Source organism: Metarhizium robertsii, assembly GCF_000187425.2.
Source record: "Metarhizium robertsii ARSEF 23 chromosome Unknown MAA_Scf_3, whole genome shotgun sequence".
NCBI lineage: Eukaryota > Fungi > Ascomycota > Sordariomycetes > Hypocreales > Clavicipitaceae > Metarhizium > Metarhizium robertsii.
In genome coordinates this window covers 1,240,110-1,257,221 of record NW_011942171.1, presented here as the reverse complement: position 1 = coordinate 1,257,221, position 17,112 = coordinate 1,240,110, and the positions used below count along the sequence as shown (strand labels likewise).

Here is a 17,112-nt window from a genome sequence, read left to right as displayed (position 1 = left end):
CGTACAGACTTATTGACTGGGCCGGTTTTCCTCCACCTCCAAGTCGAGTCCAACCTTCCACTCCATACATCGCCAACATCGCCTCCGCGGTCGGCCCCCTCCCTCGCCGCCGTCGACCGTACTATCAACAACGTCGTCCAATTCCTCTATTTGGTCTTGTGAACATTCTTCTCGCACAATATATATTACACCCGCTGCCTGCGCAACGCGATACCGCCCCGTGCAACTACCCCGCCAACTAGCGTGCACCCATCCTTGGCCTTGGGCTGCAGCGCCTCCGTATTTCCGCCTCTCTCATCTCCAAGTTGTTGTTCGAAGCTGCGACGGCTGTGACGCTGTCGCGCCCTTCGCAGGTGCATGGACGGCTCTCCAATTGTTGCCCGCAGAGGGACGTCTCTCAGCCCAACGAGCCCGATTAGCGGTCCCAAGAGAAAGCGAAGCGGGCCTGTCAAACACGAGAGCAGTCCCGGCAGCGCTTTGGAAGACGATCACGGTGACCATGGCGACCATGATAAGAAACGCCAGCCCGGCGTAAAGAGAGCCTGCAACGAATGCAGGCAACAAAAGGTGAGTTGCATCGGAATCAAGGACGGCCGGGCCTCCCACCACCACAGCACCAGCTTCCGTCACCCGTTTGCTCGGTTGTACGCTAACAGGCAATCTTTTTCTTCTTTCTTTTTGTAAAGCTGCGGTGCGACGTTGTGCAGCATCCATTTCAGAGTTGCTCTCGGTGCAACCGTCTAAAGCTCGAATGCAAGATCGAGTCCAACTTCAAACGAGTTGGCAAGCGCTCCAAGCACGCCGAGATGGAAAAAGAGATTGAGCGACTGCGGCGCAACATTGATCGAGCAAAAGCCCAAGGCTTTGTGTTGGAAGCCGGCGATGACGACGACATGAATTCCCCTGTGGCCCCGAGTGCTACGCCGTATACACACACCCGCAACACGTCCCTGATGGGTTCGGACGAGGCCGTTTCTTCCCTTCTTCATCTCAAGAGAGGCGGCGCATACGCCGCGCCACATTACTCGTACGAGCTAGAGGGCGTTCGACTGACCGATGACAATGTCACCCATCTTTTCAACGAGTTCTTCGCCTACTACCACCCATTTTTGCCGTTTCTCAGCCCGCAACAGCCTCCGGACCAATATAACCAACAACACCCGCTGCTATTCTGGTCCATTATCGCAGTTGCGGCCCGTCGCTTTAGCCCGAGGGACTGTCCGAATCTTCTCACCAATTTGTCGAGCCCAATGACCCGGTTCTTGTGGACAACAATCGGTGAGGTGCCCAGCAACTACCATGTGGTCAAGGCCATGTGTTTGCTCTGTACGTGGCCGCTGCCCACCAGCACTACCACGTCAGACCCCACGCATATCCTCTGCGGTGTCATGATGAAGACGGCAACTGGCATAGGATTGCACCGTCCGAATCACATTAGGGATTTTTCGAGGGTGTCAGTCGAACTCAATAAGGAGCAATTGGCCGATCGCGTCGCTACTTGGGCGGTATGCAACATCGTGGCGCAGAATGTGGGAACGGGATACGGACAGCCAGCATCGACCTTGTATGACTGGACCCTCGCCCTCCGTCCTGGTGACGACCCAGCTCTTCATCTGTCAACGGATCTCGAAGCCCGGCTTCAAATCGAGCGATTCTGCGACAAGGTCTCCAAGGAGATGTATAGCAATGCCAGTGATCCCAGAGGTGTTGCCGGCGATGAACACCGTGCCATGCTTATGCGAGTCTATCGTCGAGACTTTGGCGAGCTCCAAGCTTCAGTCATGTCTCAGCAGCTTGGGCCGATTGTCAATCTGCATCTTCGAGCCGCGGCACTTCACATGAGACTGGCCGGCTTCTTCGATTCCAGCAAGACTCCGGGTTACATGGATGATCTCATGGGCCTTTGGAGAGCGGCATCTAGCTTCCTCGACGAGCTTCTCGAAGTGGACAAGGTCACTTCGCCGCGAGAAAGGGGGCGCGGCACGATTTTGCTGTATGCGACCAATTATTTACAACAGATGCTTGTTGCGGCTGGCTTTACTTTGCTCAAGCTGATGAGATCGTTCTTCTGCAAGACAATCGATTTTGATCGCGGTCGGAGCCTGTTCCACCACTCTGTCAAAGCTATCCGGGCGACCAGCGTGGTTCACAATGATCTGCAGTGGCGCTTGGCTGAACTGATGGTGCAGATGTGGAACGGGGCTCGTCTGGATAGCCGGAACAATGCTTACAATCCAGACGATGACACGGCCGTGCAAATGGATGATAGCCTGCAGCTTAAGGTCCGCTGTCGTCACAGTATGAGCCTGGTGTTTGATTCAGTCTGGCGGTGGAGAGAAGAGTACCAATCTCAAGGGCGAGGAAGCCTGGAGAGTAAGTACTACCCAGGCAAGTTTTCACAAGGGAGTCCCAAAGCTGCTATTTTGGAGGTTTTGCTAATAATTGCTTCCCAGACACGAAGCATCCTACTCATCCGGACTCCGCGAACGAATCGTCGGCCTCATCCTCGCAGCTTGACAGCACCCTCATGCCGTCCCATCCTCTCCCTCCATCAAGCCTGTTGACTGCAAACGGGGCCTTGACACCCGGTGCTACCGGCCTGTCAGCAGCGGCAGCTGCCCCAAGTACAATCATTGCTGGCATGCCTTACGATTCGAATTACGACTTTTTCGATCCACAGCATTGGATGCTAGACGGCTTGGTTGATTTCAATTACGGCGGCTTTGTGCCTCCTCTTGAAGGAGCGTAGGACTCTGGGTGTGCACTGAGAACAAAAAGTGGCAGACACTATGTCTTCCCCCCCGGCTGGAACCTAATTCGGGGTTTTTTGTTGCCTCGAGCCCCGTGACTTATTTGTTATTCTTTTCTCTCTTCTCCAGTGCTGCTCAGCTTGCTCTATCAGCAGCAGCCTCAGCAGTATTGATCACTTTACATCCACACACGGCATTGGCATTGCAACTGCTACTCGATATTTCCTTCTTTTCGCATCAATTTGACTTTCTGCCAACAGGGACAAACCCATTGCGGCCCAAGAAACAGAAACAAGCAAAAGCATTATACAAATATGCAACAGGGGTTTTGTTAGCTGTGTTTTTGCCTTTGTTTCTTTTTTTTTCCTTGGTGGGTCTTGTTTTCTCCCAATCGAGTGCATGCGTTTGGCATGCAGGTTGAGCAGCAGCGAGGCGTAGGAAATTAACACGCCGCCGCGAACATTGTGCTTTGAGCCTTTTGGTTTTATCCGTTTTCCTTGTTTCCTTGCTTCATGTTGTACGGGCGGCTATGTTTTATATGTTGTTATACTTGGCGGACGGGAAGCCAGTGTAGAATACTTGGTCCGATACCCCTGCTAGGCGGCCCTGAGGGAGAAAAGGGTCGAGTTTGCTCCGCGGAGAATCGTCCTGCAGATTGTTGGTAATTATCTCCCCCTCCCCTCCCTCTCTCCCGTTTTGAGATGAGAAGTCCACTTTTTTTTTTTCCGGATTGTGTATGTATCATGGGTTTCGGGGGGGATTGAGTTTGGTTTAATAAAAGGAGGCTGGGCGATGTTCTGCTGTCTACTACGTAGTTATGAAGGGAAGAATTATGACATTTTAAACAAAGAGATATCTTCGTAATATGATGAGCCTGGTCTGCCGTGATATTCTGCCACCAGTTATGCACAGTGTCGCTGACCACCCTACAGCGCCATGAGACAAACGAGCAACTCGAGCGTGATTATTGAGGGTGCAAATGCTGGTACTCAACTCCCAGCAAGTTGGTTCTTTACCGACCTGACCGGGCTGGTAACCTGCCTGTGTTCATGTACTTGAAGCTCTTCAACTCTGGCACCGGCGAGGAGACGACATCATGCGGACGAGGGTAAAAAGCCCGCCAGGCCCTATTTTGACTAAATGGTCACCAACACCTCTTGTTATTTTCAATCAAAATTGGCCGTTACTTACTCGACTTCCTACATCTCGTTGTTATGAAGCACGGCTAATGGCCGCATGATCAATACTACACGTCGAACTTGACCAAAGTAGACCTTGTAAGAACTCCTCCGGGGGTATTAGAAGAATCGACTCGACGCAGCTCGATGTACTCTATTCCCTGGAGACAATCAAGGTATGGTAGCCATTGCGTACAAAGATACGAGCACAGGCGCGGTAGGAATATGCTGTGGTCCGAGGTCTTGAGGCGTAGGAAAAGTAGTAGGAGCTTGACTGGCTTGACTACTATCCGGCGGACCGTGACGGACTGGATGACGCTGAAGTACGTAAATGCCTAGGTGGAAACGACGACCAACTTGACTCAACGCGCGGACATGCTACCATCTTCCCAGTAGGGCCTGGAATTATGTCGAGGTACATTTATTCTCAACTACATGAATCTGATCTTATTTAACGACTATCTTTCGAACAAAAAGTTCGTCAGAGTCAAGGCTCGTTGGTCGCTTCGCAAAAATAGCTTCAAAGAACTGGCTCCGAAGCACAAAGCACCAACTCTGACCAGATCAAATGGGTCAGCCACTCGTCCTGACCGTGAAGCCATCACCACGCGTAACTAGCAGAGGTGGCGACTTGGTCTGGTGACAAAGTGCCCTTGGAAAGCTTTTCTACGCACCATCGCTTGAAGCCCCTAGCTGAAAGCGCTGTGATGAGTCTACATACAGAATCGATAGCACGGAACCGAATAGACGGATATTTGAGCTCACGTTATCCCCCATGTGCTCCAGATAGCTTACTTAACCGATATGCATGACCTACTGCCCATGCAGAATACGACTGTCGGCATGATATCGCGAGGGGCCTTGTTGACCTCGAGACCTTCAATGTCATCGACGCCTCTGTTGGCCATGGTAACTTGATTGATCTCGAGGCCTCGGTTGACTAGGCTACGTAGTCTCGCTGACGAATACCCAAACTTCGCCATGGCACGACACAGCTCATCTACAGCATGGATGTAAATTTTCCGCAGATCCTAGGAACCGGCGGGCTGTACATACTGTCATGACTAACTGATTAGTAAAGGTTGCTGCCAAATATACCTCGACACGATATGTCAGGTTAAGGAGAGGCCCCCAGAAGCCTCACACGGTAAACGTCATGATCGTCTTGTACACCATCCCTGCTGGCCGCTACGTGAAGGGAGTCCCCAGCCCAAAATTGGCATCTGCGGGCATTGTACCGCCGGCAAGGCAATACCTACCCGGCGTCTGGGGAAGTTCCCGTTTGGTCTGATTCTCTTGATATAACCGCCAGAGCATCTACTTGTGTTTGTCGGGCGGCATGGGGGAAATACTCGCGCAGAAAAAGGTTGTAGATTCCCGCTTGCTCCGTGGAAATACTTTCCGCATTCCATGATTCATTCATAATGTCCATCATTCAAGATGAGGACAAAAGCCGAGCCCGACTACTATGGGGCGGCGGGCACGATTAGGGGACGAATAGGGAGAGTGAGCAAGATGGCCATGGGAAGGATTGGACAGGCTGCACTCGGGATTTTACATAGCGAGGGAAGCGTGCGTATGAAAAGAGTCCGGGGGATGGCTGTCGGCTTCGAGACCCGTCCATCCCGTCAACGGCTGTCTCAAGCTCAAGCTGTGTTCAAGGAGCCTGGTGTTCAATGCGCCGAAATTAGGAAACCCCCCAAAAGATGTATGTATTTGGAAGAGAGCGTTGCTCAGACCATCTCTCGCAAACACGACCGCAAGCTTTTCCGGGCCATCTGCCGAGAAAAAAGGCAAGAGGCAAAAAGCAAAAAAAGCAAAAATACGAAAAAAAAAAGTCTCCGGGGCTTAGCAGGAAAGAGAAGGTCGAGCACGCTACGCCAGGTGGTAGCTCAATAGTTGAACAGCCGTGGCCCAGCTTGACAGGACAGACCGGAGCATACAAACTCTATTTTCGTCTGCAATGGGGCTCCCGGCCACCGCGTCTTTGGTTTCGGCCGAAAAGCACATCCCCATCCTTGCCTGCCTTTGTTTCGGCAACGCACGCCCCTACTGATCACGCGGAGATCACCATGGGGCTCGTCTTGGAGGCTAGGCAACGCCTTGCCGCTCCATTTGGTTGGGTGGAAAAGTGGAAAAGAGGCCAAGGAAACATTGAAACCGGGCTTGGCAGTACTTGAGTCGAGTCCGGGTTGCTGAGTTGACAGGAGACAAGGTGCCTTTCGGAGGGGGGCGGAAGGGCAGCAGCACCCTTGTCGTCTGAACGGGCCAACGGGGTTGATGAACTAGTCATGGATAGAACATCAGGAGGGAGAGGAGGGGGAGTGTTGTTAGATTGCCCAGAGTTATTGGAAATGGCGGCCCTCGGACTCGGCACAGAGAGAGTACGACATGTCCATGGTCGTGGTCATGGCCATGGCACTGTCATCGACGTGGAGGCATCATTTGGACCCAACGGCTGTTTCCCCCTCAAGTGGTAATCATATCCTGGCAGTGGCCAGGCCGTTCTGGCCAAAGAAATGCCCTCGCGTACACACGGACGCCTCCCAAACCGGTGCCTTGAACCTACTCCGTGTGCATGGTTCTGATGGAGTGGAAGGGTCCCTGAACTCGAGATCGAGACCGATATTGAACTCCTGATAGCGACTGCCATGACGGTGGGGAAGCGTAAAAAGAAACTCGGAGAGAGAAATGAAATTACACCTCGCCGGTTGTTGTTTCATGTCTTGACTCGTTCTTCAGGAAACATAGATAGATGCCTTGCCGGAAATGGGACCCTGGCCATTTTATCGTCGTTTGTTCCGAGCGAGTAAAGAACCAGGAAGAGTAGAAGCCTTCTCTTTGGACAGGGACCAATGACAAGTTCTTTTCGTTTTGACTCTGGTGGCGGTCTAGGTTGCGCCGTAAGGCTGGGCAACCCCATGGCAACAGTCCGTTGTGCGAACCCGTACGGATAACCGCTCCGAGAGCTTTGCATTGGTACATACAAGAATCGGATGCCGCATCATTCTGGGCAACTGAAAGTTGTCTTGCTGTTGGCCCTCGACATGTTCCTGCGTCTCAGTAGACGTTGGTATATCCCATCACGTCCCATCACTTGCTTGGTCCTGTCTGTATGCGCACGTACGTCCGTGAGCTCTAACGATGCCCGTTTTCCCCGTCTTCTACCTACACCTTTTTATTGTGTCGGCTCTTGCGGCTTATAGTACTCCAGATAGAGATTTGATACCAGCCGAAGAGGGTGGCCACGAAACCATGATTCGTACCATTGGTACGGAGTACCACCAGACCAACACTGGACACTCTGGCTGCGCAGCAGTAAATTGGTTCAATAAATGATTGTGCAGACGGGGCGAGCCGCTCGGTAATTGCCTTCATTGCTGTTCTTTCTTTTGCATCTTCTGCTGCAGCCAACACGATGGCATCAGTTTAAGGCTGACCGTCAGGTGATGCTGTGCTTTGTTGCTGGATCTGGTCGAGAGCACCCACGTGTCGATCCAGATACCTGGTAGTACTTTAAAATGATAAGGAGACATTGGAGTTGCATGTTTTGCTTCTGTGCAAAGTCCCAAGGCCTCTCCAAGGTATGCGCAAGGTATCACGACCTGCCCAACTGTCAAAGGCATCGCGATTTGGGTTCGTCCACTTGGCTGACTTGTCTGCATGGTTACACGCCCAAAACACTCCGGGCGCGTTCCATGTGTATGTATGACGTAGGGCTATAAATTCGACTTGAAAGGCTGTACTCGCGGCCTGTCTTGTCGATGAGGCGTCTCTGTAATCTTGCCAGAGAAGGGAAGCACGTCCACTTCCGGGCCACGGCCTGCCAGGACGCTATTTTGGGTATCACTGCTCGACCGGCAATCCTGTAACCCCCTTTCGTCCAAACTGTCCAGATAATTCACCGAAGGACCCTTTCATCCGACCCTCGGCTCTTGACTGCCTATAAGCACACACCCCTCTCGTCCTCCCCGCAGGCGCGTGGTTTAGGGCCAAGAGCCACTGACGATAGGCTGATAACGCATTGTAGTCACCCTTTCTGTCCATTGGACTGCTCAAGATCACGTCGGGGTATTTGCCGTTGAAATTTGGGAGGGTACATGACCGCGCCAGGGTTGGGAGAGCCAGCAAGCACCCACAGCTTTTAGTCTCAAGGACTAGACGTTCATGGCCAATAAATATCTGCCATCTCCAGCACGGTGTGGTCACAACTCACTCACCCTGCCGTTTTTTCACACAAGCACGCTCCCGGACAGCTTGTTTTGAAGAATGTCGACTGCGTAATGTACCCGGCCTCACATGGGAGTGACATGACTTGTTCCTCTTGTGGCCAAGAGCCATCTAGACCAAGTCCGGATAATATAGATTCGGCTTCGGAAACCAACTTTCCGGCTCCAAGCATGGAAATGGATTAGGAGGCCATAAATCTTGTCACAACGCCGAATAGTGCCGCGGGAGAGAGAGCCTGAGCTCTCTCTTGACAAAGGCCGTGAAAGTCGTTACAAAGGCGCTCAGACAGCTTTCTGTCCAAGTTGAACTGAGGTATTTCAAGACTAAATTTAGCTTTCTTTTTTTGACTTTATTTTATTTGACCGCCTGAACAAACCTCTACAACACGAATCGATTGTCCGGAGGGTGGGCTGGTCAAGTTCATCGCCAATGAGAAGACTGTTGAACCGAGGTGAGGGTGGTTCATGAGACATGGAGGTTCCCTGGCCGTTGCAATGACATCTCCTTGCCGCTGTTCGCACGGCACTCGCATTTACTCCACTCTGGAATTCGAGTCCGTACCGTTCGGAGATGTCATTGGAGAAGGGTACTCTGGACGATGAGTCGGGATGGTGTAGGCCAGCCACCGGAATCCCTGATCCCTCTCCTGAGAATGGCAGGAGCATCGCCGTCACAGAGCTATGACATCTGAAATCCGGACTGAGGGGGTGTCAAGCAGAAGCAAGCAAAGCGCAAGAACAGTAACAGTACTAATAATGGAATACAGGATTCGCCTTGGCACACACCCCTTTCAGAGATGTCATGGCAACGAGTCCAATTTCAATGGACAGCGGAATGCCATCAGCAACAAAGGATCCGCATTTCGCTTGGCATAAATTGAGGTTGACTGGAGGGAAGGTTCAGGTCAGCGAGCGGCAAGTTGGCATGTGTTGTTGGTTCGTGCCTCGTTACGGCCTTCTGCCGACACACACGAATGCCTGGTCCCTGTGGTGCCAGCGTCGGGAACGTGTTTGGACACTTTCAGGCTGAATGAAGAAAGCCAGGTGCTCACTGAGGCGCTCAGGAAGCTGATGCCGTGCGGTGTCAAGTTTCCTTCGGCTTCAACATGAGGTAGAGACGTGCTTGCCGGTGCATCAACTGATGAATAATGGTAGCATATGAACGCTGAACAGCAGCCTGTCGGCCATGGACCCAATTAGTGAGATCCAAAGGCTCGAATTCAGTCCGCGGTAGCAATGCGTAATCCAGAGACTGAATATCCCCTTTCATGTTCGCATCTTGTTGGCTGCAATATGCCGAGGCTCGACAACCCCCGCGCCTCTGTTGATGAAGTTATATGTGCTATGTCTACATGGCCTGGCCGTACAGTACCTGTACTTCGACAGCTTTGGGCCACCCAAACAAAGTGGTGATGCAGGTTTCTGTCCTCAAATGGCAGAATTTTTGGATGCAAAAATGCTGCTCAAGCTCTCATCGTTCGCCCCAAGTCCTCGGTGGCGCCGATGCTCCCCGGCTGTTGATATTGCACGCACGACGATCCAACGACGTCACCAAATCTCCAATAAAGAGAATACCAGCAGCTTTGCCTTGACGCGGAATCTACTACGATCCGCCAATGCCGCGATGTGCAATTACAACGGTGTTTTGCGATGAGCGAGGGGCTTCGAAATACGCTGCGGGCTGGGCGCTAAGATGTGAAAGCTCTTTGGTGTCTACATCCCTGACAACCATGCAAGCCCGTCCAAACCCACAAACCGGACAAAGCGGTGTATGCAATAGAAATGGGAAGGAAGACGGGCGGAAGAATTGCCAGCCCTGCCATCAGTTTGGTGCGAATCATGCACGATAGCCGCGCTGCATCACGCCGTATTTTTTTTTCTCGTCTCAAATCCGTCAACCCTTCAAGCCCGTTGGGCCACCTCGACAGCGGCCGCGGCTGAGAAACAAGGCACGGCATTTTGACTGCAGATCGCGTAGCTGACCAAACACCAAGCCGGGCGTATTTCAGTCCCATCTTCGCCGTTTGCTGCCGTTAGACGAGGACAAAAGAGCTTCTCGAGGTGTGGTCGCCGAGCTGCAGCTGCAGCTGCGTCAAGCCTGGAACGAGGCAGTGCGGCCCATTACAACAAAGCCATGCAGGACGCTCTTGATATGTTTTTCTGGTCGTCTGTTAATAGATGCTCTCCATAAGACGACGTGCAGAACACATACACCATAAAGACGCGTTTGTACACTTTCGTCAGTTTCTTGACCTTCTCTCCAAGGGGCCAAACTCATCAGGACTGGGCTTTGCAGGGCGGGCTTTCGTCACAGACTCGGGTCCGAAGTCAAGAGAGGCTTGCCGCGGGAGGCGGCGCACTGGGCACTCGGCTTTCCGTGCTATGCCTGGAGATTTGCCATGGCAGATGAGGTGGCAAGACCCCCAACTCCAACACCGCTCGTTCTTTCTGGAGTTGTCGCAGTACTTCGTATGTTGGTCGATGGTTCGGCTCAGTAAGCGGGCGGAGTGGTGTGGTTACTGGTGAATGTGGTGTGGTGTGGATCTGTTCTCGTGAGTTGGCAGTGCAGCTCGCTTAGAGCTCGTCGGTATCCAATAGCTCTCCCCTTCACAGACAACCAGACGCGCGCGTACGGGTTCTCGTGGTCGATGTAGCGTCTCCCGGAGTAGACGCCTATTGGGCACGAGTGACCCCACATAGGGGTGACCTGAGTAAATCTAGAGCGGACTTGGAGATGCAATCGTCCAATCCGGGCAATGACGGGCCTTGCTAGTGCGTCCCGACAGCTCGGGTCGTCCCGGTCGGGTCTGACATCGCCATGCTCTACGACTGGCTAGATGCGGGGCCGCTAGGCCGCTGATGGCTCGCCTGACCCCTCCCACCCCATTCCTAGCCTTGCCATCCGCAGCAATCCCTGTGAGACTGGGGATTTGGGGTCCTCGCCGTTTCAATCCAAAATTGCAGGCACTGTAACGTACTCCGTATGCCATAAACCACCATCAACATGAGAGCCGTAGGGCCGTGCGTCCTGTCTTCCACTTGGCTTTGTAAGGCCTGACTGTACACTTACACTTTCCCCATCTCCACATGGACAGTAGGTGGCGGTTTTTTTCTTCTTTCTTTGGTGGGCAAAGACAATGGATGTTGAACAGCTGTGAAGATCTCCGTGATCGCTCGCATCTTGCCCTATCAAATTTGCCGTTGGGCGGAGTAGATGGACTGTCAGGCTACCAAGCTGTCCAGTGCCCATTACGGTTTCGCCAAGGCACATGTGGTAGATAAATGCATGGGGCCCAGTGCGGCCAGATTAGGAAGTGGCCGGGGAGCTTTTGCTTTCCGATTGCGCCAAACTCTGGTGAGAGTCCAAGAAGCTGGTAAAATGCGACGACTCTCTTGTTGAATCCTGGCCGTGTTAATGCAACAAGGTACTTCTTACATGTAAATGTAGCAATGGGTCTTTTGGCAGTCCCGCGCCTTACCGCATCGTTGCCGTTCGGCGTTGACGCCACACCAAAACACACTCAAAGACCACGACCTCGATGGCATTAGCGACTGTCGCAGACTGTGCCCCTAAGCAGACTCAAATTTGGCCGATGCTCACTGGAAATTGGGGCTGTGATGAAGTGATGACGGACAGGGCCCAGACGCCTCACAGTTGGGTGAGCAATGACCTATGGCCTATTTCCGTCTTTAAACACTAGTATATATGTATGTATGTTTGTGTGGCCAAGACAACCATTCAACGACCTGTCCATGGCGCAAGGTAGCCGTTTGTGAGTGCTCAGGCACTGCATGAACCGTAATTTGGCATATCGGACGGCCCCTTCTTGCTCTCATGAGTCAAAATTGCACCTGTACTTGGCGGGTGGTGTTGACGCAACGGGCGCGAGACGGCCAGGGCTCCTGGCCGTAGAGGCATTTCATAACCGGTGTCTATCCACCCCAGTCCTTGAGTTTATCATCTAGCGCCCGACATCGTCTGGGTCTACAGCAGTGGCGTAATGCTCGTGGCCCATCTGCTAATCTTGCTAGTTCGAACACTCATGGCATCGCTCTAACCTCGAAGCGTTTGGTAATGCCCTGCTAGGCTGTCGGCGTTCCGCGCTCCTCGGTCCAGGGTTTCTCAGGGTTTAACATCCATGTATCACATCAAGCCGGGAATACTAGCATTCTCAAAGCTGGACCACTAGGCCTTTGACTTCGGCGAGGGCGTTTTGAATCTCTGGGTTTTCGCAATCTTGATTGTCACTATCCACTGGGTTGTCATATATGATCCAAAGTCACTAAATCAGCATTTGTCTGAAGCCACATTGTAATGGATAACAAAGAGCTCCCTATACTGACCATTGTGGTGCTAAGCAAAGAGAGAGGTAGACTGCATTATTTGCTTTGGTCTCGGATCTCCGTGGACATGGCGCGCAACCACTGCTAGTTGGACACTATTCGGCGATTGAAATGGCAGAAGAAATGGAGCAGACAATTCGGCCACTAAGTGAAGTACAGGATCCAAGTCGAGCGCCTCAATGTGAGCGCTCAGGTGCCTTTGTTGAATCACAATCGATGAGTCAAAGGGAGACTAGAAGTTCTGCTGGCGGGGAGAGTACAAGCCTTGAAATGCTCGGTTCTAAGTCTTTTCAACGCCGAGAGGCCTATCATACCTACCGTGCTTTCCCTATCCTCTTAAGCTTCCCGTGACAAGAAGGGGCTGCCGGTGGTTTGCGGGGAAAGTCGACAACAGGGGCTGAATTTCACGGGGTTTGCTTATCCGCGTTGCTCTTTCGCCGCCAAGGTACATATTAAACACCAGTTTGATAGCATAGCAATGTACTCCGTACTTGATTGTCGGGTGTACACACGGATGCTTGACCTAGTCTGCTCAGGGCGACAAATCCCCTGCGGTGTCGTAAGGGCTTTCTGCTTTCCAAAGCGTCACATTTCGGCTTGTGGCCAACGAGGGTGGCGCCTAAAGAAGCACAGAGCAAGTCTGAGGTTTGGGCCATCGGCCGTAGAGGTCGGCCGTGGAAGTTGGTTCTTGTCATTGTTCCCCAGAGCCCTGAACATCCTGATGGTATGTCGAAGGGAGGCTCTGGTGCCAGTGCATGTACGGGCAAAGATTGGATTGGATGCAAGTACACCGACCTGGCAGCCATAAAAAAACATTCGACAGGATCGGATGGAAGGCATGCATGATCACTTGCCAGTCCTGTCATCCATGTCGATGCTGCGTGTTGGTGTCAGCTGCAATGTGACACCAGCAACAGCGCCTGACAGCAATTATAGCCATCGTTTCATCGTCGCGTTTGTCAAGGTGGATTTGGTCGACGATGGCCAGGCGATGCTCGAGCTACGCCTGGATGACGATGCTACACTCTACCGGGACCGAATGACCCGTCCTCGTACGCACACCCACGGGAGAATCTCCTGACTGGTCGCCCTACAATGCTTTCTCGGCTGGCTAGCTTGCGCGGCGCAACTTGGCAGATTCGCACGAGCGGCATCCGCTCCAACCCGGCCGGTCGATGGAGCGGGAGAGGTGTATCGCATGTATCGCAGGTATCGCATGGCATTGACGGATCAGAGGCGGATTGGGGGCTTGAGCATGGCGTCTCCCGCATCATTTCCGCGATCTGCTGGCGCTAGCTGGTACCTGAATTCGGCGGATCTCGTGTGGCACTCTAACGAGGACGAAAAGGAAAAAAGTGTCCGACGATGACTGCCCTGGTGAGGACCTGGTGTCCGCCTGGACCATCCAGCCATCCGGGCGCTTGTCGCAGGCTGAGTCCAGATGTCAGCATCTCCGGCACTCAGTGCTGGCAAACATTGGCCATCTGGACTCTGGAGGCGCTGGGGGGCTCCGTGCGTTGGCGCACTGTAAAGACTCGCACGCGCACTCCAAGTCAAGTCCGCAACCTGCTCAAGTGGCTAGGCTGGATGCTGCCACGCTGCCACGCTGCACACCAATGTTCGTTCAATGTTTGGCCTCCAAGTTGTCGAGCTGGTGGGTCTCCAGCCTTGTTGCCTAGATTCTCCCCACCACCCACATGAACTTGACGTTTGCACCCCTGCTTCGAGTCCCCTCGACATTTGCTTGGATCTCAGCCTGCATCTTCCTCCCAAGGCTGGCAAGCAACGAGGGTGGTGTCACTGCCGTTGCTTGTTGCATTTATTTGATTGTGTCTACTTTCCGTTCCTTTCCCTCCTGCTGCTACTGCTTCTGGTCCATCATTCTGCGCAAGCCGTGAGCATTCGGATGGCTGATGATGATGGTCGTAACGGAGAGAAATCCATCGGCTTGACGATTTCAGGGTTCGGGAGCGCTCAAGGGAGCTTCGTTCTCGCCGCTAGACCATGATTCTCGGCGACTGGTCCGTGTGCCTCTTGGTGGCCTGTCCCCTTCATCGATTCTGATATGCTCAGGCGGGCGACACTCGGCCGTAACTCCGTCGCGTTGGGGCTTCATCAACCAGCGTTGCTTCCCTTGGCTATTGTCCCTGCTATTGTCTCCGCTATTGTCACGGAGTGCAGCTTTGATCTCGGTCCCCATTGCAATTGGCCGCCACCAGCCTTGTCTGGGTGCTTTCGACTTGCTCGACCTACGGAGTACTCGACCTCTGTTTGCCTCCGACTACGTATGTATTTGTGCACCGGAGGCCAATGATGAAGGTGTCGTCTACAGGGTGCCGTGCCCCCTATAGCCAATGTTGCTGTAACAAGCGTCTGCTTTGGTGGAAGCTCTGTTCCGTTTCCGACATCTGGCTACTGTACATCATATCTTGCCGGCAGCAAATCGCGAGAGCATTTCTGGAGTATTCCTAATAACGGCTTCCAACACTCGATGCTTCTGCCATCATCCGTTGATCCTGTTGCGGGTTCTGCGCACACGGCTTTCCAAAATCTCAAGATACTCTCTCATCCTACACAAGTCTGACGGTGGCAATGTAGGCCCAGCTGTTTTTTGGCCAGCCGTGAAAGTCCTAGGTTTCATCTCGTCGCCAAACTTAGTAGCATGTACTGCGGCTGCTCCTCCCCCTCATACCACGATTGCCTCTGGTTCTGGCGGTCATGCACCCAACACCACACCTCAGCCCAAGCATGAGTATGATCATGGCCGCCGGGTTGTGGGCCGCAACTGAGATTGTCCCTGCAGAAAGTCAACAGGCTCGTCGTCAAGCCAGCTTCATGTTTCTTCAATTCGCAACTTCCCAACCAAGCAACTTGGTGGGCACGTCATGCGTTCGCCTGCCGCGAATCTGATCCACAAGGACGGAGTACCGGTTCTGCCCCCAAAGTCAAAGGAGACTCCACGCTGATTTGTGCGGAGCGTGAAACGGCCAACATCTGTATCGGTCAGAGCCGCAACTCATTCTTCTTCCTCTCCGCTAAAGCCTGCCACAGCTTGCGTTTTTGCTTGTGTATGGAGTATGTATGTATGTAGTTTAGAGCCTGTGGTTACTGTCCAATGCCCCGCCGCGCTCCAACGGACGGGATACGACGCAGTCTTGACTGTTGACATTCGATACGTATGGAGCCCTGATCGGTCACGGCCGCGGGATGCTATGACTTTGAAGCAATTTCTCCTCTTTCTTTCTTAGTTTGGCATCATCGGTACGGAGTAGCGCGCCCGCAGATCTGGCCGTTGGCTTTTAGCTCGCCTTTTCCTGTCTTGAGGCGCGACAGGTTCGCCCGGATTAGCCTCAGCAACCAAGAACCAGCCAGCGCGTCTTGACGAATGCCAAAGAAAGGATGAATATATGGTGTATTTGGCATCATCTGAGGGTTTCAGCAAGACGGTACAGCAGCAATTCCTCAGCCAAGCTGGGCCAGCAAGAGCCTCAAGAGCCTCAAGACGGAAAGAATTGCAGCCCAGAGCGGCCCAGTTGGACCCCCAAGGGGACTCCGGGCGTCACCCACCATCTGTTCGGAGTTATGGCTTCGTTGCACCCCTCAACACAAGAGTTCATGCTGGCCCCCAGGCCCACATCTCATTGGACCCTACGCTGCCAGTCCCCAAGTGCGCAGCAGAACTTCGGCGGCTATCCGCATGCACTACAGGACGAGAGCATATGAAGCCGAGATCGAAAGCCTGAGAGCCATGGTCGAACGACAGTCGACGACGTCTCATCGGCCAATGTGCCTGGCTGCCCTGTGTGCCCCCATCATCAACAGACCCCATGGTCCGACTGGGGTAGACGAGTTCCACTAAGCAGAAGCGGATGAGGATGATGGCCAAGGCGTCATGTCCGCGCCCTCTTGTTTGCACGCCCCTACCCCTGTCATTTAGAGCGCAATCACACTCCTCCCTAGACACCCCACCCTGGCGAGGCTATTCCACCATACCCGCACCCCCTGCTCTCCTTGGTTGTACCACGCAAAGTCGAGGTACATGCCCAGGCTTTGGCCAGTGTTGTCGTCGTGCTCATCCTGTGTCCAAAAGATCTGCACCACATCCTCAATCTTGAGCCGCTTATAACAAAGAGGCCGGGCCTTCGACCTTCTCAGATTCTGCTCTCCATCTCTTCACTTCTTCCTGATTCTTGGTCCCTACCTCGCCCAAGGCTGTTATTTGACACTCGTTGTTGCTCTTGGCTTAGACAGGGACCTAACATCTTATCTTAATGCTGATTCTTCGCAGTCGTCATTTGGTTACTTGAGCCGCATCTAATTCTTGTGTTCCCTTGATTCCCACCATCCCCGTTCCTCTGCCAAAGTCTTCCAAGATTGCTTCACAAGTACGTGAGCATAGATTGTTGGTCTTCATATGTACCAGTTGAGATCCGTCGACTTTCAGACAAAAACACGACAATCCTCGCCGCAGCTGCTTCTGTGTGTCGGCAATAGCCCCCTCTGTCGCAACCAGGCCAACGGGTGACCTCAAAAGCGCGTTATCTTGGTCAGGGAGACCGTCACATAATAATCTGACTGTTTGGCAATCACCTTTCGTGGGTTCACCTAATC

At 53.0% G+C, this 17,112-nt stretch overlaps 1 protein-coding gene across 1 annotated transcript; it reads left to right on the top strand.

The window, feature by feature from the left end:
• Positions 1 to 357: 357 nt before the first annotated feature.
• On the top strand, positions 358 to 2,749 carry MAA_07448 (N-terminal fungal transcription regulatory domain-containing protein; the record flags this gene model as incomplete). The annotated part of the gene is made up of 3 exons (XM_007825446.2): positions 358 to 567; positions 687 to 2,373; positions 2,454 to 2,749. The coding sequence occupies 3 exons, from the start codon at positions 358 to 360 to the stop codon at positions 2,747 to 2,749; spliced, it is 2,193 nt and encodes a 730-aa protein (XP_007823637.2).
• Positions 2,750 to 17,112: the final 14,363 nt, after the last annotated feature.